Below are 25,510 nucleotides of genomic sequence, written 5' to 3'. Positions count from 1 at the left end.
GCGAGGACGGGGGCACACAAAGAGGAGAGAACCACCCCAAATCGGGCACTCATGCCGGCCGATAAGCCGGACGCCGCGGCACGTTGTTAGCACAATAGTAGCCCACTGTGATGCACCGAGTGGGCCACCATTGATCAACATGCAGCGACGTGTAGCTTGCATGATGCGTGTGCAGTGCTTTGCCACACAGGTCTGAGAAGAGGACCTGCACATGATTTTACTCGTTCCCCAAACTCCTCTACATGCCCCGATCTAAAATGGTTCACGACAGTAGACATAATGCTAACGTTAGCCAGCGCCAATTATCCAGTAGTACTATGACCCGGACGGGCATAAGGCATACGTTTCCTGAAGTGACGTCACGGCCGTGCTAGCGTCTGATAAGCTTTTAGATTTGCTCGTGCATGTTATTTATTCCGAGGACGACCTAGATAGATAGTGCATGTTATTCGTGCGTGGACCTTTTTAACCATTTCTGAGTGAAATTTCCGGCGTCAAATGGAAAACATTTATAATTAAATTTGATACCAATGATGTAAACTACCCATAATTGCAGAGTATGGTTTAACCTGCAAGTTGAGCTTTAAAACTAGGCTACTTTTGCGTATATACAGTCATTAATATATTCCAAATAAAATAAGTCCCTCGAGACTTCGTGCTGCTGCCAACTTGAGGTGTCGGTGGGCAGTCTGCCCGACATTAATAAACAGCAGTCTGTTATAATCACATTTTTATGAGCTAACGAATTCCGTTATATTGGACATTTGTATTAATTATATCAAGCAAAGAACTGAGAAATTTGGCAGAGAGAAATGGCAACATTATCGTGGGTTTGCGTGATGTATATCTCCACCTCCCAACGACTTGGTACTGGTCATAATGTCCGGTGAAAATAATTCCCTCTAAGCACAATTTGATTATTTGAATTGTATTAAAATAGGCTAAAATTAAATAGCCTATGCGATGAACGAAACAATCATTACATTTGTTTCATCGTTGCTTCACCAAGCAGCCGGTCTAATAATGTTGTCAGCGCGAGCTTGCTGCTGCTAGATTTGCAAGAAGCATCCAGCTGCAGACCCGCAGAGCAGCTGTGTTTTCAGGTCCGGTCTGGGGACCGCTCAGCAGCGCCCCCCACCCAACAGCTGAATTGCCAATGGCTGAATTGGAGTACTGCACTGTGCCGGCAAAGCTGGCGGGTTCTGTGGGTCTGCAGCTGCATGCTTTTTGCAAATCTAGCAGCAAGCTCGCGCTGACACAGCGTTGACATTATTAGACCGGCTGCTTGGTGAAGCAACAATGAAACAAATGTAATGATTGTTTCGTTCATCGCATAGGCTATTTAATTTTAGCCTATTTTAATACAATTCAAATAATCAAATTGTGCTTAGAGGGAATTATTTTCACCGGACATTATGACCGGAGAGATTAAATATGTCGGACTTCAACAGATTTTGCCGGTCAAATACCGGTAATTACCGGCTAACGGAAACGCTGCGACTAACGATGCAGGCTTACCTGTATGCCTGATGTGGTGCGAAATTTGCGAACAACGACAGATTTACTTTTTATTTGATAGATTTTCCACAAATAAGGGAAGGACTCTAATAGGCTGCATAGTTCAGGGTTTTATTTCAAAGTAGGTCTACAGATGCCAGAGTTTTTTCTCCTTTTCTGTGTTTTATTTCAAAGTAGGTCTACACATGGTAGTCTTTTTTCAAAGTGGACTACTTTTTATTTTAGAAATGTTCCACAAATAAGGGAAGGACTCAAATATACCTGAATAGTTCATGGTTTTATTTCAAAGTCGGTCTACAGACACCAGTGTTTTGTCTCCTCTTCTGTGTTTTATTTAAAAATAGGTCTACACAGCCAGTATTTTTTCTCTTCTTCATAAGAGTTTGAGGTTTTCCTTTGTTATAACAGGTAAAAACAGCAATAAAAAGTCTAAATTTATCTTTTTGTTGCTTTATAATTCCATTAATGCAACAAACTGTGTGCTATAAGTATAAAGTATAATAAATCGCAAATTACTTTGGGTATGCAATTGTCAGGCGTTTTATGCTAAATGTGGGGTATGCTTGGGGATATATGTAAGGGATAATGTATTGACCGACACAGAGTTTAGAATACCGAGGCGCCTCGCCGAGGTGTTTTAAACGTAGTGAAGGTCAATTATTTTGCGACAATGACCAGAGTATAGCTATACATTATCCCACTTATTACATGGCTAACTTACTAACAATATACCTAATTCATTTTACACCATCGACGAGACGAGATCAAATGCAGACGCAGTTGTTCTGTGGCTCCGTCCGCTGTCAGCCCAAATAAAGTTATTATTATCGCCGGCAGGTGTGTGGACTGATTGCACTGCTGCAGTGTGTGTAAGTGGGCTTGATTGCGAACAGCGGTCATTATTGCTCGGCAGAGGTCCGTTATCGAGTAATAACGGACCTCTGACTAACGCTATTGACCAATCACAATCAAGCATTTCGGCGAATGTTAAAACGCCATGTAATAAAAAACGTTATACACTGTTATCTTCATTTTAAGATTAAATAATAGGTTGTGCGGCTCCCTGAGCATTTTATTTTGTGGGACGGGGGAAAAGTGGCTCTTTTGATAGTAAAGGTTGCTGACACCTGGGCCAAGAGAATAATCAAAGACCCCAGCCACCCAAACAACTGCCTCTTTGAACTGCTGCGGTCAGGCAAGCGATACCCGAGTCTCATGGCCAGTACAGAGAGACTCAGAAGCAGCTTCTATCCCCAGGCCATCAGGATGCTCAATGAACAATAACACTATGTAACAAACCATCAAATTCACCCACAGCAGCACACACGTACACACTCACTTTAAATAAACAACTCACTGTAGCACCCACTTTACTCACCTTAGACACTTAACACACTTTATATTTTTTGATAAGAGATTTGCACTTTATATTTTTTGATAAGAGATTTGCACATCTCTCATACCTCATTGCACCTCACCACCACAAGGTGGCACCACAAGCTAATCTATTGTATATTGTTGTAACTCAGTTACCTTCTCTGCTCTGCATTGTTTATACATTGTATATAATGTATATATGAATATGTATATTTTTGTTTTGTTTACACTTGTTTAAAGGGGAACTATCTTATAAATGGCCTTTTTCAGTGTTTAGCATTGTTTCCTAGCTATGTGGACTTATATTAATATGATCTATGTCTCTAATTCTCATATTGGCGCATTCTTCCAATTCTCCTCTCACAATATTCACCCTCGCTGAACTGAGTCATCTGAAGATGTGCTGATCTGTGATGTCAGAGAGACACCGCTGCATGATAATGTTCAGGCGAGGCAGTGGTTTACCATTGTGGCTGGAGCCCAGGCTCAAAACGGCTTAAGATCTTGAGGTAGAAAAATGCTGTTTTTGAGGACTTGATTAGAAATACAAAACAATGAATTAATAAAAATTACAGAGGTGTTCCATAAACTCACAGGAATTGTGTAAGTGCCCAAATAGTGAAAGAAATAGTAAAATAGTTCCCCTTTAACACTATGGCGACCGCAGTCTTGCAGCGATTTAGGCCTCAGAGGACAGAGGATTGTAAACAAACCGATGTACTTTCTAAGAGATATATATATCATTTATAGTATTGCTATCTGTCCATTCTCATTTGTCACTTGAGTGCATAAACCGTGCCTTCATAATGGCTTAAAGAAAAGAGAAATCCATCGGTTGGTTGTCATTTTATAGCGTCGTGAATATAAGGTATATCGCGCTTTTCGTCTAGGCTTTTCTATAGGAGGCTGCAAAAAAGGCTAAACGTTGGCACCGTTATATCAAACGCCATTTCTGCTGTATATATACGAGTGAAATAAAACAAACTGCGTAGCATCCGGACTATTACAGAGCATCTATGGATGAAATGGGGGCGGCGGGGAACGCCGATCAGTATTATTGATTAGCAATAGAGTGTGCGTTCAGGTAGCCAATGTCAGTAGTCTATCACGTTAGGTTATAAAACAATGTCCAATCCAGCTGTAATTTGGCGTAATATTATCCTACCGTCAGGCCATGTGATCGCCGGCAGCATTTCCTCACCAGTCATCGGATTCTGGTAGATCGATATGTACATTGGCTAATCATAAATACCATTATTCCACGCTGAAAAATACGTTCGGCAAGCTGATCAAAGATGGAGGGTCTTCGTTTGGAATCAAGGCTCATATGATCCGCCCACAGGACTGTAAAAGCATTTTTTTTTTTAAATCCCCTCAATGATACTGCAGTGGAGCGATGGCGCCCCTAAGCGGATCTGGCCGGTACTGCATGTTTCGAAAATCAAATATGTGGAAAGATCCTGCAAGTGAATCGGGGACCTAATAAGCGTTATAAATATGGAATAAAACAATAACAACTCGTCACGAGTATACTCGTGGCTCTGGACCACAACGCATGGAATCGAAACACGTATATACTCGTGAACGGACGCCATTGTGTTAAGTACTTGACTTTTTATTTTATACTTGTATTATACTTATTTTATACTATATTTTTATTTTATCTAGCACACTCTGGAGCAAAACTGAAAGAAGCATTTCATACAAAAGTATTCCGTATTTCTGTATGACAACTAATAAAGAAACTTGAACTTGAACTTGTATGAGCAAAAAAGTCAGATTTTGCCACTGTTGCCTGCAGTATGAACATAAATGGTAAATGGTGCATTTATATAGCGCTTTTATCCAAAGCGCTTTACAATTTGTTCCTCACATTTTTTACCCATTCACACCGACGGCGGAGGCAACCTTGCAAGGTGCCAACCTGCTCATCGGGAGCAATTAGGGGTTAAGTGTCTTGCTCAAGGACACTTCGACATGCTGCCCGGGAGGAAGGGGAATCGAACCGGGAACCTCCAGATTACCAGACGACTGCTCTACCCCCCGAGCCACTGTTGCCCCACATAGCCATATTTGTCCCATAATTGCAAGGCATTGTTGACAGACTACCTCTACCTGTTTTGGTTAGACCTCATTTCTGTATCCGGAATTCTTCCATACAACTGACATTGCATTTCTTTTTGCAACCCAGTCAGTGTTTATCTCCTCTTCCTCACTCGTTGTCAGGTTGTAGGCTACAAAGTTTCACAGGCGACCAAGGCAACTTTGGTTATTGGAAGAGTTGGTTCTCTGTGCACACGCAGAGCGCACACGTGACAAGCAGCACGAGCACCCATGTATCCAAGAACCCTTCAATCAGATGATGATTATATAATGTTATCAGAGGGAGCGTTCTTCTAGATTAGTCATGGAAAATGCAAACCTTGAGTTTTCGTTTTGTATCAAATAAGCAAAAAGGTTTTATCATATGATTTTATTTTATTTTTGCATTAAGGTCCTTCACACAATATAACATTGCATCCTTCACAATGTCACTATTGCACATGCGCATGCATACATCGCAGTGTCGGTGGTGAAACGGTAGATGGTGCAGCCCTACTACCATCAGCCAAAACACACCCTATACACCTAAGAAAACACAAACTTATTTAAAGACGGGTGATCTTAAGACTGGTGTGGTCCTTTTTAACAGTTTTGCTACCGTTTCTGTGACATCGTGGCCTGTACTAATTCTAGAACTGTAATCCGACACTCAAAATGTCAACATGACTGCAGACGGAGCGTTTCTGAATGAGACCGCAGTGCACCGCACACACATTTCATACTTTCAAACTTAGAATACAAACAGTGTTTCACTTTTGTGTTCCATTATTCTGGACATTCCATTCTCTCAAACCGCCATCAGTCCTGAGAGGTTTGGACCCGTGCCGTCCTGTATTGCACATTGATGTCCTCTTACAACTCTTCTGTGATTCTTCTCAGGATAAATGTGACCTTCGACCCCACACGGCTCATTCAGTGGATAATGTAACCAAAGCGTCCTTTCAAAAGCCTTTGCCTCCTGCCAAAGACTGCATTGGAAGGACGAGGCAACCAGGTATTTATTATTATTATAATTTTGTATGTAACTGAAGTAACTGCTTGCTATATGACGCACATTGTTGTTACTAATTTGTCTTCACATATCCTACATTTACATTGTCATTTAGCTGCTGCTTTTATCCAAAGCGACTTCTTGTTAAATTGTGAACAGGGTCGGAGGCATCGTTCGTCAAATTGTGTTGAACTTGAGTGTTACACTCTGAGTGCATAGTAGAATGTAGACATATTGGCAAATATATATTATCGAAGATATATTTGTTAGTAAATGCGGGAAAACGGTTATTATTATACACATTTCCCATGAAATCTGTACCAGTTTTACGGTGATTGTTTATTATATGAATTGATTAACCCTTTCACTTCCACATGACAGAAGGTTAACCCTTTAACCGGCGACCGTCGGTTGTGTGATAGTAAAGGGTTAACCGGCTGTCACGTGGCGGTGAAAGAGTTAACCTTCTGTGAATTGTCGCAGTGAAAGGGTTAACCGTTTTGGTAGCACTGCGGTGAAAGGGTTAATGAGCATATTTTCCGGTGAGATGCAGGAAAGCCCACTGTGTTTCTCGGTGGAACTGTAGGTCTGGGTAGTAAATGCTCACAGCAGCATCGGACCCCGACTGCACATCATGGCAGACTTTCACGTGCAACATTCTGCTGGTCCAGAGGGACCTAGGCCTTAACCCTTTCACTAACACACTACCGAAGGGTAACCCTTTCACTGCCACACCACAGAAGCTTAACCCTTTCACTGCCACACTACCGAATGTTAACCCTTTCACTACCACACTACCGAATCTTAACCCTTTCACTGCCACACTACCGAAGGGTAACACTTTCACTGCCACACGACAGAAGCTTAACCCTTTCACTGCCACACTACCAAATGTTAACCCTTTCACTACCACACTACCGAAGGGTAACCCTTTCACTACCACACCACAGAAGGTTAACCCTTTCACTACCATACTACCAAATGTTAACCCTTTCACTACAACACTACCTAATGTTAACCCTTTCACTACCACACCAGACTGTTAACCCTTTCACTGCCACACGACAAAGGGTTAACCCTTTCACTACCACACTACAGAAGGTTAACCCTTTCACTACCACACTACAACCGTCTGTAGTGTGGTAGTGAAAGGGTTAACCTTCTGTAGTGTGGTAGTGAAAGGGTTCATATGATCAGCAAAGTGTGGTGCTGAGCGAGTGCAGTATGTGGTATCTTCTCTTCTCAAGACTAGGCTAGATGGAAGAAACAGGAACTGCTATGGAAGCAAATGAGTGCCAGAAGTATTTGAATTTAATCAGACACCGCATTTATAGCATTGAAAATAATAACTTTGAAAACATGTATCTGAATTTGAAAACATGTATCTGAATTTTTTCAGACACCGCATTTTTGTATCTGAATTATTTCAGACACCGCATTTATAGTTTCAGACACCGAATTTATAGCATTGCAAATAAATACTTTGAAAATCATGTATCTGAATTTCTTTGCTCCGAATTTACCTATGCGAAATAAAAATGCAGTGTTAATAAAACAATTCGAATGCATAATAAAATTCAATTTGACGCCAAAAAAAAAATTCGATGCATAATTGCGGTGTATATAATTCGATGTCAAAAATTCAATGCATAATTGCGGTGTATGGAATTCGATGTAAAAAACCAACATCCGGGTATCCAGCTGCAGAAACACAGAACCACCACAGCAGCAGCAGGCTGAGGCCCCTCGCTTCCATTGGCTGATTTGGGTCACGTGATTTGGGTCACGTGACCGTCCCACCCAATGGCTGAATTGGAGTATTGCACTGCGGGAATTGGCTGATGTACTGCGGGATTGATTGATTGATTGATTGATTGATTGATTGATTGAAAACTTTATTAACAGATTGCAGAATGGGTACACGTGACCGCCAGAGGCCCTGATTGATTGATTGAAAACTTTATTAACAGATTGTAGAATGGGTACAGTGACCGATTGATTGATTGATTGATTGAAAACTTTATTAACGGATTGCAGAATGGGTACAGTGACGTCACAGGCCCGGATTGATTGATTGATTGATCTGATTGATTGATTGAAAACTTTATTAACAGATTGTAGAATGGGTACAGTGACCGATTGATTGATTGATTGATTGAAAACTTTATTAACAGATTGCAGAATGGGTACAGTGACGTCACAGGCCCGGATTGATTGATTGATTGAAAACTTTATTAACAGATTGCAGAATGGGTACACGTGACCGCCACAGGCCCTGATTGATTGATTGAAAACTTTATTAACAGATTGTAGAATGGGTACAGTGACCGATTGATTGATTGATTGATTGATTGATTGAAAACTTTATTAACAGATTGCAGAATGGGTACAGTGACGTCACAGGCCCGGATTGATTGATTGATTGATTGATCTGATTGATTGATTGAAAACTTTATTAACAGATTGTAGAATGGGTACAGTGACTGATTGATTGATTGATTGAAAACTTTATTAACAGATTACAGAATGGGTACAGTGACGTCACAGGCCCGGATTGATTGATTGATTGAAAACTTTATTAACAGATTGCAGAATGGGTGCAGTGACGTCACAGGCCCGGATTGATTGATTGATTGATTGAAAACTTTATTAACAGATTGCAGAATGGGTATAGAGGTGTGATAGGTATGAGAGGTGTGATAGGTGGGATAGGTGTGATAGGTGTGAGAGGTGGGATCGGTGTGAGAGGTGTGATAGGTGTGATAGGTGTGAGAGGTGTGAGAGGTGTGATAGGTGTGAGAGGTGTGAGAGGTGTGATAGGTGGGATCGGTGTGCTAGGTGTGAGAGGTGTGATATGTGTGACAGGTGTGATAGGTGTGAGAGGTGGGATCGGTGTGCTAGGTGGGATCGGTGTGATAGGTGTGATCGGACACCTCTCACACCTATCACACCTATCACACCTATCCCACCTATCACACCTATCACACCTATCACACCGATCCCACCTATCACACCTATCACACCGATCACACCTCTCACACCTATCACACCTCTCACACCGATCACACCTATCACACCTATCCCACCTATCACACCTCTCACACCTCTCCCACCTATCACACCTATCACACCTCTCGCACCTATCACACCTATCCCACCGATCCCACCTATCCCACCTATCACACCTCTCACACATATCACACCTCTCACACCTCTATACCCATTCTGCAATCTGTTAATAAAGTTTTCAATCAATCAATCAATCAATCCGGGCCTGTGACGTCACTGTACCCATTCTGCAATCTGTTAATAAAGTTTTCAATCAATCAATCAATCCGGGCCTGTGACGTCACTGTACCCATTCTGCAATCTGTTAATAAAGTTTTCAATCAATCAATCGGTCACTGTACCCATTCTACAATCTGTTAATAAAGTTTTCAATCAATCAGATCAATCAATCAATCAATCCGGGCCTGTGACGTCACTGTACCCATTCTGCAATCTGTTAATAAAGTGTTCAATCAATCAATCAATCAATCAATCAATCAATCGGTCACTGTACCCATTCTACAATCTGTTAATAAAGTTTTCAATCAATCAATCAATCAATCCCGCAGTGCATCAGCCAATGCCTGCAGTGCAATACTCCATTTCAGCCATTGGGTGGGACAGTCACGTGACCCAAATCACGTGACCCAAATAGAGGGGCCTCAGCCTGCTGCTGCTGTGGTGGTTCTGTGGTTCTGCAGCTGGATACCCGGATGTTGGTTTTTTACATCGAATTCCATACACCGCAATTATGCATCGAATTTTTTTTTTGGCGTTGAATTGAATTTTATTATGCATTCGAATTGTTTTATTAACACTGCATTTTTATTTCGCATAGGTAAATTCGGAGCAAAGAAATTCAGATACATGATTTTCAAAGTATTTATTTGCAATGCTATAAATTCGGTGTCTGAAACTATAAATGCGGTGTCTGAAATAATTCAGATACAAAAATGCGGTGTCTGAAAAAATTCAGATACATGTTTTCAAATTCAGATACATGTTTTCAAAGTTATTATTTTCAATGCTATAAATGCGGTGTCTGATTAAATTCAAATACTTCTGGCACTCATTTGCTTCCATAAACTGCTGATTATTGCTGGTCTCAACAGATCCAGGCAGTAAATCCATGTCATGGTACTAGAGGAAAGGGCAAAGGCTCACCAACACTAACTCCCTCTAGTGGCCGTGAATAGTCACAGCACGTTTGTCACTGTACAGCTAATGGGGTCAGGAGATTCACTCGTTTGAAAATGGAAGGTTTGGCCTGATGGAAAGGTCACCGGGTCACCAAAAATCATTAGCTTTCCTCCTCTTGCGGTCGTGAATGTACACAGCAGGTTTCCCATCAATCCAACCGTTACTTTGAGATATTTCATTCACTCAGACAGGCGGATGGAAGCACTGGCTTCACCTTGGCGGAGGTAACGGACACAAAAACACAACAGAATTGACCATATTCACACTGTGGCCGTCTTGCTCTTATGTCAGGATGTACGGGAATCCCAACCTGAGCATGACATAAGAGCTAAAACGGCCACTGTGTGAATATGGTCAATAGCTCTTATTTTGGGGCACATTCTGTGTGTGATTAATAGATGAGATATTCCTTTATTGATCCCCTTGGGGAAATGTGTGCGTCATAGAAGCATGGGGGAGGGGAGGTACAAGTATGGGCAGGGTAATAGTAGAAAGACATAAATATAGGAAATAAAAATAAACCGTGTAAAGAATATAATTAACACTTTGAGCACCACGCCTGGTTTTCCGTTTTACCGGCTGAATGCCACCATCGGCGCCAATGTTAACGTTAATATCGCCTAATCTATGTTTTAAATTATGGCTATGTGTCTAATCTGCCCATCGCATTATCAAAGACTATTTTCCAGTCAGTGCTGTCAAGGCAGATTGTTTTTTTATCGCGTCGTTTCCGTTTTAGAGCATTTAGAAAAGCCCCCGTTTTGATATAAAAACAGCTCATTCTGGAGCATTCTATGAAAATCGTCTTTTAGTGGAATATTCCACAACGTTGATATTCGTCGGCCTTTTTATGAATCGTTTTCAAATAAACGCTAGATGATCAATATTATACGTGCACGCAAGCACATTACGGCCGTGCGCGGATAATCGCTCCGTTGATTTCCTCACGGACTTTTACAGTGAAACCGAAAGAAGACATTTCACAAAACAGCTTATAACTTCATCAAACTTACTCTGATTATCCTAACACTGATAACATAGAGTCCTTACCTGACATCAGATGGTATCCAACTGGTATATTCCAATTCCTGATCACCATTCGAAAAAATCGATACGTGTATGGATCCAACGCGATACTGTAGATCTCCATGATCCGCGGGGATCTGAGGTTCCAGAATGAACTGTGGTAACCCCGGCTGGATCAGTGAACTGGAAAATGTGGAGTACCGGATTTTTTCCCCCACATTTTCATTGAGTCCATTCCAAAATCACTTATGTCATCTGGGAAACGACAGGGGGCGCTTTTTTCCACAGTGATCGCCGGCGCCCCTCGGCTATACTCGGGTAGGCTCGGGTGATGCAATAATTTTTCAGATCGCTAAAAAGAGAAGAAAAAAAAAATTCAGAGAAATCTCGTGAGTGGCTAGCAACCACCTATAAAAAAAACCAGAGAAATCTTGTGAGTGGCACGGAAAGTGTTAACTCTGAATATAAAAAATATGAGAAACATGAACAGTGTAAAGAAAGATGCAGATGTAATATACATTGTGTTCCACATTCTGCAGACCCCGTGGATGACCTCTTCGCACCGGAGAAGGACCGGCCACCGGTGCCGCACTTCAAGGACTGGCAGAGGGGCCCCAGTGGACTACCTGCTCCAGGGAAGATATCCAACTGTGATATTGGCGTAAAGAACAGACCCCAGAACACCCGGGAGGGAGAGGTGGCTCATCCGGCAGCATTCACTGGCTCTGCAGCGTATAAGGGGTAAGAGCAACACTGTCTCCCTCTCTCTGATGTCCCACTCAAGTTAGTTTAATAAATTGTCTGTATTTATCCCCCACACAATTAAAGTGGTATTTATGAAAGAAAATTGCATTCTGACAGCCATCACTGATGTAGTGTGTGGTCAGTAACATGGGTCTCCCAGTCCCTCCACTCTGCAGTAAACAGCCATCACTGATCTAGAGCAGTGATTCCCAACCTGGGGTCCGCGGACCCCTGGGGGTCCGCCAGGGGGCGCAGGGGGTCCGCCAGACCACAGATGATTTGAGGTCTCTTTTTTCTTTTTTTTTTTTTTTTTTTATCATCAGAAGCATGAATAGTCTCTCCACTACAATAAAAAAATAAAGATAAATAAATAAACATCTAGACATGATTTTTGAATGTTAACAGTAGGCTACCGGGTAGCCGCTAAAACGCGAATCAGTTGACTGTATCACTTTCTGTAGCTAGCCTAGCACGCTAGTTAACTTTCTCGGCTCGTCTGCAGTCAGCCGCCAGAGGCGAAAATGTGTGACAAAGGAAAAGGAGATGATGGCAGCTCATCTGCAAAAAAAGTTAGGACCTACAGCAATCGCGAAAATTACATCACCATGGGCTTCACTGAGGGACCAGACAAACGACCTGAGTGTGTGATTTGTGGAGAAAAGTTGGCAAACTCGAGCCTGAAGCCCAGCAAGCTGAAGAGACATCAGGCGTCTAAGCACCCAGAAACCGTTGGGAAGGATCCAGACTTTTTTCGGAGGAAAGATCACTCTCTCAAGGCGAACAAGCTTGTTGATGTTAGAGTAGCGTGGAGCAGGGGTGGCAGTGATTTACAGAAGGCTACCGAAGCCTCCTTTGAGTGTTCGCTTTTAATTGCAAAAGCAAAGAAACCGCACAATATTGGCGAGCAGCTCATCAAACCAGCCTGCATCAAAATGGTTTAGAAACTGTGCGGCCCACAGGTGGCGGATAAACTAAAATCAGTACCACTCTCGAACAATGTAGTGAAATACCGAATTGATAAGATGTCAAGTGATTGCGAGCAGCAGCTGTCAGAAAAGCTTAGAAAGGGTCCATTTGCCATACAACTTGATGAAACTACAACTGTCGCAGACGAGGCTGTGCTCATCGTTTATGTGCAATATATTGAAAATGAGGATCTGAAGCAGGACATTCTCATGTCAGTCAACCTTACTACCACCACTCGAGGTGAGGATATTTTTACTGCAGTGGATTCTTACTTCATTCAACATAAATGCAAACCGTTCACCATTAGGGCCTGATTTGAGAGGATGAATACAGGATTTGAATATTGGCCAAAATTTTGAAATACATAAGGTGCAAGATTAGATTTGTTGATTGAAGGCACAAGTCAAAGAAGCATAGTGGGTCTAATTATGATGCATATGCCTGTGTATAAGCAGTTTGTTATTAAAATGACAAAAAAAAGGTATTAAACCCAGCTAGGACAGATTCTCTCTGCTACTGATTGGAATTTCCTGTCTCATATTTAGTTTAATTTGTTGCATTGATTTGTTCCATAAATGCAAACCGTTCACCATTAGGGCCTGATTTGAGAGGATGAATACAGCATTTGAATATTGGCCAAACATTTTGAAATGCATATGGTGCAAGATGAGATTTGTTGATTGAAGGCACAAGTCAAAGAAGCATAGTGGGTCTAATTGTGATGCATATGCCTGTGTATAAGCAGTTTGTTATTAAAATGAAAAAAAAAAAGTATTTTATGGTATCTTATTAGGAGGGGGTCCGCGAATTTCATCAGAGATGTTTGGGGGTCCCTGGGGGGAAAAAGGTTGGGAACCACTGATCTAGAGTGTGTGTGGTCACTCAGTAATATGGGTCTCCCAGTCCCTCCGCTCTGCAGTAAACACAAAATGTATTTCCTGGTATCCACTTCCCACTTTATTCAATCAGGAGAGAGAACTCGCTGCAATAATTGTCTTAAAGGGGAACTATTTTACTATTTCTTTCACTATTTGGGCACTTTTACACAATTCCTGTGAGTCTATGGAACACCTCTGTAATATATATATTTTTTTTATTCATTGTTTTGTATTTCTAATCAAGTCCTCAAAAACAGCATTTTTCTACCTCAAGATCTCGAGCTGTTTTGAGCCTGGGATGCAGGTGCAGGTGCCACCTAAACCACTGTGCAGCGGCGTCGTCCGCCTGAACATTAACATGCAGCAGTGACTATATGACATCACATATAGGCACATTTTCAAACGACTCAGTTCAGTGAGGGTGAATATTGTGAGAGGAGAATTGGAAGAATGCGCCAATATGAGAATTTTGAGACATAGATCATATTAATATAAGTTCACATAGCTAGGAAACAATGCTAAACACTCAAAAAGGCCATTTATAAGATAGTTCCCCTTTAACAAAGATAAGAAATAGCACAAGTTAAATGAGTAAGCAAATTTGGCTTGGTAAGATTTCTTGACTTAACATTTTTAAATGATGACGATTCTGACTTGAGTTATTTTGTATGTTACAAGAGACTTTTAAGTTTAAGTCAAGCACTTTCATATATGTTATGTTTAAGTTTAAGTCAAGCACTTTGTTAGATTCTGATCAATCGGCCAGTATCACGTCTTCGTCTGTTTGGCTTGTGTTATCATCTCTCCATCCACTCCCTCTGCGTTGTGTAATTTTATCTCTCCGACATCTCATATACTGGCTGTACAATCCTTATCATTCCCCGTTAGTGCAATCCGCAGCATAAGTATTCTCCACCTTTGTAAGAATTCGACACCTTGACGGCATACCTTTCTTGAAAGAGCGTTGTTTATTGATATAAACAGAAACCTCATTGTGGGGAGCTCCAGTAGCTCACTGCGTACCTCGAACGCTATTTCGGCGTCGGGGACAACCATGCTCGTCACGGATCTGGGTAGGCCTGTCACGATAACACATTTTGCTGGGCGATTAATTGTCCCAGAAAATATTGCGATAAGCGATATTATTGCGGTTTTGAGAGATTTTTTTTTTGAGAAATGTATTTCCCAAAAGTTTTCAATTAACCTTTTTATTTATTTTTACTAATATAATAATAGCATAATAATGCAAGGAAGCCGTTTCAAAGTGCAATAAACCCTTATTTAACATTGGAAGATATTTTAAATATCCTAAATAAAAAAATGCTCAGTTTGATTGTTTATTATAAAACAAACTGAAACTGGAAACAAGCCCTCTGTCTGGCTTTTTGTATCATCCTTTTAACATGTACATTTATTATTAATGTACCTTGCGGTACCATGTACAAAATGTTAATAAAGTATGAGGAAAAAACTGTGGAAACGTAATAAATAAAAAGGCAGTGAAACAATAATCAAATAAACACCAAAATATATACTATCTCTATTGGAATGGAGACTTCAGCACAGGATAAACTAGGGATGGGCAAAAATAATCCAGATCGATTGATCACATGATGTACTCGTGGAGGAAAACGCTGTACAAAATAAACATCTTTTCCGGTGTTTTTGACTTTTATTTTGAAACCCACCCACCGGTCCGGAGCGGAAGTATTGTTGTTATTATCCTAGCAGAACGTATTGAGCGGACAACTTGTCTCGTCCGGTTCTGTGTTTTTGAGCTAATGATAAAACAAATGTTGAGATTGTTGGTGAACAACTAACTTTAGGTTAGTTTTAACGTTAGCTACTAACGTTAGATGCAGCTACTACAGGCAATCAACGATGAGGAGGAAGCGCCAAAGCCGTATATAATAGAATAGTAGCCCTGTGGTGCGTAGGCACGACTCGAAACTACCTGTTATAATAAATTAATTCATGTTTAACTTGTCCCCGTGTCCAGTCCTTTGACTAGCCCCACCCGTTCATTGTAAACAATGATGCATGTAATTGTATTAACGTTATTCTGTGTTGTAGCTAGCTATGCTATACGTTGTATTTCGTTTGTTAGCTATTTAGCTAATGTTGATAGCATCAACGCTAGATCTTTAATCTTTATTTAGCAGTCCAGTTTCTCCGGGCAGTAGCGAGTAACTACTTGGGTCTAAAAATAGCTAACGTTACACTACAAAGAACACTACTTGGTTAAAAGGAGCAACACTATTGAGAAATGTAGTTAAGCTATGTGGCGTTGCTAGTGCCCCACGGAGCTCCCGTGCTGTACTCTGTAGTAAGGCCAGCGGCCCCCCACACGGAGAGTGACTGACAAGGGGTACTGGTTCCGCCTCATTAAAACAAACGCGCAAATAGCAATTAATCGCGCCCGTCAAAATCATTGCATTCATTTTAATTATTGCGCCGATTAATCGATTTATTGCTTATTGCGGCAGGCCTAGATCTGGGGTAGCAAGTTCGATTCCCGGACAAAGCCGTAACTTTCTCAGAGTGTCTTCCCCCCATCTGTACCCCCATTCAACCTGTTTCTGTCGGTCATACTTGACCAGAGAAAAAGCGATAAACGCAAAAAGAACCAGCGGAATGGTCAAAGTTTAAAAAAGAAAAAAAACAGAAACCTCATCTCGGATGTTATCATATTGTATTGTCATTGCTATCAGTCCAATAGTGGCTCAGGCCTGTCGTTAGCCAAAATCCCTCCTTGTGTTAGCCGAAGCTAATGATGATGTGGCCTCCTCCCCCCCCCCCCCCTCTCTGTGATGAGGGGAGGTAGTCTCTTCTGTGTGATCTCAGTCCTAGTCAGATTGTAGTCTGCCCCTACCCGGAACCACTGTCAGCTTTATAGGATCTTCGTCATAGCAACGACGGCCCGCCCCTCTTCTGGTTGACAGGTGCCGCTGCCATGACAACCGCTTTAACCTTTACACACATTAAAACGCAGTTTCTACTGTCAAACCCCTCTCCGCTCTGCTCTGTGCCTGTTGCCTAGCTTATCTGGTTGATGTGATGGGGAATTCAAAACATTCTGCTGGCTGCTAAACATTCTGCTGGCTCCTGCCTCTGAACCGCTTCTTCTATCACCGTCTGCTAAGGCATGCACATTTCTGACCTCTCTGACCTGGCCCCTTTAGATGCGGTCATCTCCCCCCAATCTATACATCACATACATTGAAAAACCACTGATTTCTCTCAACTTTGATATAGGATATATTGTCTGTTTAAGAAAGAGTGCAATAAATGATTTTATTGAAAAAATAAGAATTGTGATCAATTCTTAGAGAGAAAAATGTATTCTTTTACAAAGAAATACCACTTACAGCACCTTTTTAACTACTATTATAATTTATGCTGTTATAAACTACTATTATAATTCAGTGTGCCTCACTCATAAAAACATGTATATATTGAACCTGGAGGATAATGTATACTTGTGTTGTTTGTCTTCCAGACCACATCTACAAGACAGTAAAGAAGGAAGAAGAAAAGTCAACAAGAGTCCAGGGACAAAGGTATTCCTCTCACTGTCACGCCAACATTTTGGGAGATTAGCTTATTTGCCGTCTTCCCCAGAGTCAGATGAATATGGGTACCCTTCTCATCCCAGAGAGACCCGCAGCATGCTAGCTAGCTTACACGTTACGACTGGAAGTGGATACGGACAGGGGGCGAAATTAACTTTTTGACTCACCGGCCAGTGGCGGGTAGATGGGAAGAATCTACCCGCCAAGCATATTTATTACCTGCCAACTTTTTTTTGATTAAAAAAAAAATAATAATTATTTTATATAAACATTTAAAAAAATATATATATATTATATAATCATACTTGTAGTTGTATTATCTGCGAGACATCGCCACCTCGCTGTCTGCAAACAGCTCCACTGTCTGTGTGTATACTCGAGTGGCCTCCAGCTCCAGCAAGGATTCTCCGGCGCTGCAGCTGGACCATAAACTCTACATTCAGCATGAAAGGATTCTCCTGCGCTTCAGCTGGACCCTATTCAGCAGCCCTCATGCGATGTAAGCCAGGGGCTCGAATACGCATGTTGTAGGACATTGATGTCAGGAGCTATCTGTAGCTACTGCTGGATGGCGTTGGGACAACGCCTCTGAACTATTTAGTTTACTGGGACATTTCGTAGTGACTAGTGAGCTAACGTGGGCTAACATGAGCTACCTAGCCAACGGAGGTATTATGCACTGGACACTTGCTGGAGCAGTTGTTGATGTCGGGAGCTATCCGTAGCTAGCCGGCTGGATAACGTTACACAATGCCTCATGTATTAAACTAAAAGTGAATAGTTGACTGGGTCATTTTGTAACAGTAGCTAACATTAGCTCACGGAGGTCCCTCTGACTAGACTAACGTCACGGTGACTGTCCTCTGTTTACATGCAGCATACATGAACAGGTGCGGGAGGGGTAGGAGGAGCAGTGCGCGGTGCGCGGCATGTCTGTGCTGAGACAGCGAGTGAGAACTCCGCTCAGAATTGGATCATGATTTTCGGTTTTCACATGACTATTTGATTGCCTGCCACACGGTGGGCAGACCTCTCAGTGGGAGGCGCTAAACGTAAAAACTGCCCGCAAATGGCGGGTGGCGGGCTTTAATTTCGCCCCCTGGATACGGACCATTAGCCTACTGTCAAAAGTAATGAAATACACTTTCCGACAACTCAAACTGTCTTATTTTCATGTTCTGACTTGTGTATTTACCACGTGTAGAATAGAAAATGAGAGGTTGTAATTATCTAACCAGATACATGGACTATTTTCTTTGCCCCAGCACCTCTAAAGCCCTGTTGTAACTTCTGTCAACAAAACCAACGTCACTAACTAACCTACAGAAGAACGACTACTAATCAGGGACGACTTTGTAAGAGAGGCATGCCATGATGAATTCTGGACAAACCCAGATCCAGAACCTTGTTTATTAGAACCAGAATTTCCAGAGGAGGAACTACAGGTTCTGGAAGCGGAGACGGCGAGAAGGGTTTTTCTACATAAAAATACAAGTCGCAATATGTAAATAAGACAGTTTCAGAGTTATTGGAAAGTGTATTTCATTACTTTGACAGTAGGCTAATGGTCCTTATCCACTTCCAGTCGTAACATGTAAGCTAGCTAATGCGCTTCATGGGTCTCTCTCTCTGTACTGCAAGCAGAGATAAGAAGGGTGCCTATCTTCTTGTCTGACTCTGGGGAAGACTGAAAATAATCAGATTTTGTGATGGCGTCTTTTTTAAAGGGGCACTTCACCGAAAAACAATGCTGATTCATTTTGCACATCACACGTCAAAAAACTCTTATGTTGTGTTGATTTTCAGCTCAATAATTTCATGGTGCTGTAATTAACACAACACACATATTCAATGTTCCAGATGATATCTCTGGTGGCCATATTCAAACTCGATTATTCTCAATAACTGTCAAACTAAATTAATGTGTACAAAACCGTTTAGAGTTTTTGGATGCGTGTGAGATTATGTGCAAAATAAATCAGCGTTGTTTTTTTGGTGATTTAACATCTCGTTTCCACTTTGTTCAGTCCAACTTCAATGTTTCTGTAACGGCAGTATCCGTAAAGCCTGTCAGCTTTTTGATTGATCACTTAGCCCCGCCCCCATAGTGGTAGTTTAGTTTCCCATAGTGAAACCTCCACCCGGCACTTACGGTTCCTGGCAGGTCACACTGGAGTTGAGATGTGGTCGTCACTTATTGGTCAAGATGCAAAGCCAGGACTCATCATCATTTTCACCTAAAACGTAGCCTATGAACACAACCCTTAGCTCCACCACATCTCTAACCACCCTATCTCTAACCACCCCTATCCCTACTCTAACCACCCTATCTCTAACCTCCCTAACCTTAAAGGACCACACCAGTCTAATTTTGACTTCTGGCCATTACTGGAGATTGTCCTCGTTTTAAACACATTTAGTATAAAGTAGGGCTGGGCGATATGGAAAAAAATCATATCGCGATAACGATATGATAATTTTATTTTATTTCTCGATATCGATAATTATCGAATTGTTATAAGTATAATTTTTTTTTTTTTTTTTTTTTTTTTTTTTATACAGGTGTATGTTTATTTTGCAGCAATTCTTTGTCATTGCCGCCATCTTTAGTGTTACATCCCCTCACACTCCAGTTCTCAGGCTGCAGCTGGTTTAAAAGCTAAAGTAAACCGGCTTCTCTGCTGGCTGTGGCTCCAGAGGAGTTGAACAGTTCTGGCTCTGCTAGTTTATTTTCGATCTTTTGGCGCTTTTTTGGTGGACAAACCACCGCACATGTGCACTGTGACTCGTGACTGGAGTCTAGTTCTGCTAGCACACATAGCCTACTGTGTACAGACGATTTCAAAATGTATTTTAAATTAGAAAGCAAACAAAATAAATGGACAAGAGAAAAAGAAATCTGAATTTGGTCAGTATTGTCATTTGGACAAGCAAAGCCATTACTTTAAGTTGCAGGCAAGAAAGACAAGTCTGTCCACTGTCTCTGGTTTTAAAACTGCCCTGTTGCAGGTAAAAAAAATTAAAATAAAAAAAAAACGATTTTTAGATTTTTTTTAAAATTTCGATATTCGATATCGATTATTAAAATATATCGCGATATTTATCGTTATCGTTATATCGCCCAGCCCTAGTATAAAGTGTATGTTTCAGTAGATCTCAGCCTACGTTTCACACTGCCATTGCTGTTGCAAAGGGTTCAGTTGTTGAAGGGTATTGTGTAAGGTAAGGTGTGAGGTGTATGGTGTATTGTGGTGTGAGGTGTATTGTTTAACACATTGGTCGCCCAGAACGACTTATGCCGTTTTTGCCCGCCATGCGTTGAGCGCCAAGAACGACTTACGCCGTTTTTGGGTTTAATATTAAATTCTTTCGCCATGGCATTCATAATTCATCCAGCCAACCTCCGGACTGCAGCGGGACCCTGTATGAGATTGCAACGCCTCAATACCGCCGCCTGGTGGATGGTCGGGCGAGTTACACTCTCGCCAAAACCGGAAGTGGCGCTGGTGCATCGAGGAAATCCCTCCGGCAGTAATATCTTGTTATGAGGATCCAGACAAACACTATAGTGCATTTGGATCGCTTTCTAAACTTAATAATCAATATGATTTCGGCGTTTATTGCGCCATACAAACCGGAAATGGATCTAGGAGATCAGCGTCAAATAATTGGGATCTTTTTCCTCCAGTCTCATCGGCGAACGGTAAGAGGACAGTAACGTTATTTTCAGCCCGATTGTTTATTCATTTCACTGCAAACCATCTGATCAATATATCAACCCATACTAAATAAATCCGTTACTGACTATCAAGGAATTATAAACGACCCCCCCCCCCCCCTTTCCTTCACGCATGATGAAGCATAATGTATACCGATCATATACATTTGAATTTTTTAATATAGCGTGTATAGGAAAGAAACACCAATCGATAATCTATCATATGCGTCAGGGCCTATAACTCTCGTTTTTGGAATTACAGCAGAAAACCTTAAAAACATACTTATATTCTAGACGGTATTAACACAACAATGTATGAATGAAAAAATATAACGTTCCCACATCCTAAACGATAGATAATCGATGTTGAATGGGCCATAGTAATGTCAATATAGCAATAAAATTAAAAAAGTTATAGCCCTGCAAAGAAGGTAAACATCTCCATAGGCTTTCAACTGTGGCAGACTGGGTGAGCAACAACCCCCGGCGCCCAATGTGTTAAGGTGTATGGTGTATTGTGTGAGGTGTATTGTGTAAGGTGTATTGTGTACACTGTTTATTTTTTCTCATATTTTTATATTCAGATCTAGTTGCCTATATTTCTGTCTTTCTACTATTACCCTGCCCTCACCTGTAACCCCCCACCCTCCCCCATGCTGCTATGCTTGAATTTCCCCAAGGCGATCAATAATAATAATAAACTTTATTTGTATAGCACCTTTCATACAGAAACTGCAGCTCAAAGTGCTTCACAACAGAAAAAGGACAGGCATAAAATGAGCACATAAAGTGCAGACATATAAAATCACAGTTTTTTTACATTAGGATCTAACATCCCAACAGGCCACCTTGTTTATGGTTTGATTCAGTTTTAAATAGACAATAATAAAAAGAGTAAGATACAATAGACAGAGTAAAATAGTGCAATAGTGCAGTGCAATAAAATTGTAGAATAGATAAAAAAATATATATATATTTTACAGTGTAATAAAATAGTTCTGGATTACTGTTCAACAGTTCAAAGTCATCTTTACCTTCTCTGTTTGGTATCCACAGTTTAAAACTTGACAGTCTTCCCTCCTGTTTTATACCCACTATTGCCTCTTCCACTGACCCTTTGAACCTCCCACCCTGGGCGGTTCAATAAGATAAGATATAAAGGAATATATTATCTTATTTTTTTAAGCTACTTTTTCTCCCCATTTTCTATTTTTCTCCCATCCCACTTTCGTATTATCCAATTCTACCCTCCCCTGTCTTGAACGTTGTTAGACCATGCCTCCCACTGGTCGGCTGCAATGTGGACCAAGCCTTGCATCACGTGTCCCCTCCGGTACACGAGGAGGCAGCCGTCGCATCTTTTCACCTGCACAGCGCGATCTCTCAGTGGCGAGGAGTAACACGTGGGAGGCTCACGCTGCCCCCGATACTTCCTGATTCTGCTGTACAGGCGCACCAACCGACCTGTAGGAGTCTCTGTCCACAACGTCCGATCCCCACCCACCGGCTTTCCCACCCCCTAATACTGCCAATTGTATTAGTATGAACGACCAGCCAAGCCGGAAGCAACGCAGAGAGCTGGGCTCGAACCCAGCATCTCCTGTGTTAGTGGCGAGCGCCTTGCCCACTGCGCCACTTAGCCGCCAAGGAATATCTTATCTTAAAATATGCTCTGACATTTTTAAGTAGCTCTAGGCATAGGTAATTTACCCTGGTAAAAGTAACTGTTGTTTATTTTTGCTAATGTTACTGTTTCACTGACTCTACTACATCTACATTTGTGCAGTGTAGCGACTGGGAGTTAATAACAAGCGCACCCAACTGAATGTGGACGTTTGACATGTGGTTCTTCTAGTAGTGTGTAGCGGGACAAAAGGATACAGTGGTTTTCAGAAGGCTGAGGTACATTATGCCTAACAACCTTGAACTTCAAACAACTTACGAGTATTGTCCACATCCGTGGCAGTGTGAATGGAGTTTAGTAAGGTCAGTTTATATCGGCTAAAATACAAACGCCTAGTATACTATGAACACAAAATGTGTTAACGACGGGTCAATCTCCAATAATGGCGAAGTCAAAATTCGAATGGTCCTTGAACCTTACTAGTAAATGGTGCATTTATATAGCGCTTTTATCCAAATTTATATAGCTTTTTTAATAAAATCTTTGTTCCTCACATTCACATATTCACACACCGATGGCGGAGGCAACCATGCAAGGTGCCAACCTGCATATCGGGAGCAATTAGGGGTCAAGTGTCTTGCTCAAGGACATTTCGACACGGTTCCCGGGAAGAGCTGGAATCGAAACGGGAACCTTCCACCTACCAGACAACCGCTCTACCTCCTGAGCCACTGTCACCTACTGGACATCTCACACCTAACTCTAACCTCAAATAGAGATTTTTTTTTTTTTTTTTGGATAAGCGATTTATTTATAAAAATGTTATAAGGCATTGTCAACAAGTGAGGTGTTGGCAAAACACATGAGAACACTTGGCTGGTTCCCAGCTATATACTGTGTACCGCTACGCTTTGCTCGCTGCAGCCAGACTGTTGAAATCTTGAAGTTGGACCAGATTTTATGTTTAGGTTAATATACAATACTTCTGAGTCGGTCAAATGAAATGACATGATGCACCGTCACCCATTTCAGTCTATGTTCATCTGCCTGGCTGCGATATGAAGGGGGTGCAGAGTGTAGTCTGGCTGCGATATGAAGGGGGAGCAGAGTGTAGTCTGGCTGTGATATGAAGGGGGAGCAGAGTGTAGTCTGGCTGTGATGTGAAGGGGGAGCAGAGTGTAGTCTGGCTGTGATGTGAAGGGGGAGCAGAGTGTCGTCTGGCTGTGATGTGAAGGGGGAGCAGAGTGTAGTCTGGCTGTGATGTGAAGGGGGAGCAGAGTGTAGTCTGGCTGTGATGTGAAGGGGGAGCAGAGTGTAGTCTGGCTGTGATGTGAAGGGGGAGCGTAGTGTGATGTGAAGGGGGAGCAGAGTGTAGTCTGGCTGCGATATGAAGGGGGAGCAGAGTGTAGTCTGGCTGTGATGTGAAGGGGGAGCAGAGTGTAGTCTGGCTGCGATATGAAGGGGGAGCAGAGTGTAGTGTGATGTGAAGGGGGAGCAGAGTGTAGTCTGGCTGCGATGTGAAGGGGGAGCAGAGTGTAGTCTGGCTGTGATGTGAAGGGGGAGCAGAGTGTAGTCTGGCTGCGATGTGAAGGGGGAGCAGAGTGCAGTGGTACATATACAGCCAGGAAGCAGCTAGGACATACTGTGACCACAGAACCACTTTAATTCAGGTTGATAACGATTCATGCTATTTGTTTTCCAGCTGCCTAAGAAGCAAAATGAAGAGCAAGAAGAAGAGTGAAATGATGACTTTCTGGGGGGGGGGGGGGGAGAGAAGATGCTCATCAAATCTCTCTTTTTCTCCATCTCTGTCTCAATCAAAACATGTACTTATCTAATAAGTGCCTGTGTGTGTTTTTTATCGTTTAGTTAAATCTATGAAGAGGTTCTTTTAATAAATCATGTGTTTTACTTAGTGTTATTTTGGTGGGTGGGGAGGGAGGTGCAGGGGAGGGAGGAGTAGAGGGAGTAGGGAGAGAGAGGGGTGCAGGAGTAGAGGGAGTAGGGAGGGAGGTGCAGGGGAGGGAGGAGTAGAGGGTGCAGGGGAGGGAGGGAGGAGCGGGGGGGGGGGGTAGAGGGAGTAGGGAGGGAGGTGCATAGGAGTGAGCAGTAGAGGGAGTGGGGGGGCATGGGTAAACATTTTTATATGTATGACATCCTGCCTTATTGTCTGACAAATTATATTAAAATGAATATTTTACCTAAAAAATTATTGATTCATATTATCCAGATTGTCATTTACTGATGATAACCGAACACAGATGTGTTTTTGTGTTCTTTCTCTCTTCTCACTTCTGGCTTAATCTCATATTATTTAAGGCTCTGTTGTCCTTGTGTCCCTGTCTTGATTTCTGCATCTCTCTCTCTCTCTCTGGCGCCTAAAGCACTTTGATATGATATTCTTTTGCTAAAAGGGCTTAAAAAGATTTAATAATTATAGATTTATGCATCTTTGACCAAGAAATATTCAAACATTTGTATTCTTTGCTGTATCATTGGACATCCATATTTTATTTGTAATGTGGTATCATCTTGGTTTTTCAATAAATCATTATTAATGCTATGTGTGTGTGTAACTAATGCTTTAGTTTTCTTTTTACAGTGGTGGAAAGTAACTTATAATATAAAATATTATAATATAATATTATAATAAATAAAATGAATATAAATACTTAAGTATAATTTTGAGCTACTTGTACTTTACGTGTGTATTTTCATTTGAGGGAACTTTTTCTCCTACATTTC

The 25,510-nt window shown here is 41.7% G+C and overlaps 1 protein-coding gene across 3 annotated transcripts in view; it reads left to right on the top strand.

Annotated features, from left to right (window-relative positions):
* The window catches only part of trafd1 (TRAF-type zinc finger domain containing 1), a 61,471-nt gene extending 36,801 nt beyond the window's left edge, over window positions 1-24,670 (top strand). For all 3 annotated transcript variants that reach the window (XM_084323396.1, XM_084323398.1, XM_084323397.1), the window contains exons 9-12: window positions 5,878-5,992; window positions 11,803-12,004; window positions 17,351-17,411; window positions 24,468-24,670. In XM_084323396.1, coding sequence (XP_084179522.1) covers window positions 5,878-5,992; window positions 11,803-12,004; window positions 17,351-17,411; window positions 24,468-24,506 — 417 coding nt within the window. In that variant the 3' untranslated portion in view covers window positions 24,507-24,670. The remainder of the gene's footprint in view (window positions 1-5,877; window positions 5,993-11,802; window positions 12,005-17,350; window positions 17,412-24,467) is intronic.
* Window positions 24,671-25,510: the final 840 nt, after the last annotated feature.

The sequence above is a fragment of the Notolepis coatsorum genome, assembly GCF_963971535.1.
Source record: "Notolepis coatsorum genome assembly, chromosome: 10".
Taxonomy (NCBI): domain Eukaryota; kingdom Metazoa; phylum Chordata; class Actinopteri; order Aulopiformes; family Paralepididae; genus Notolepis; species Notolepis coatsorum.
This window is presented reverse-complemented; position numbering and strand designations above follow the sequence as displayed.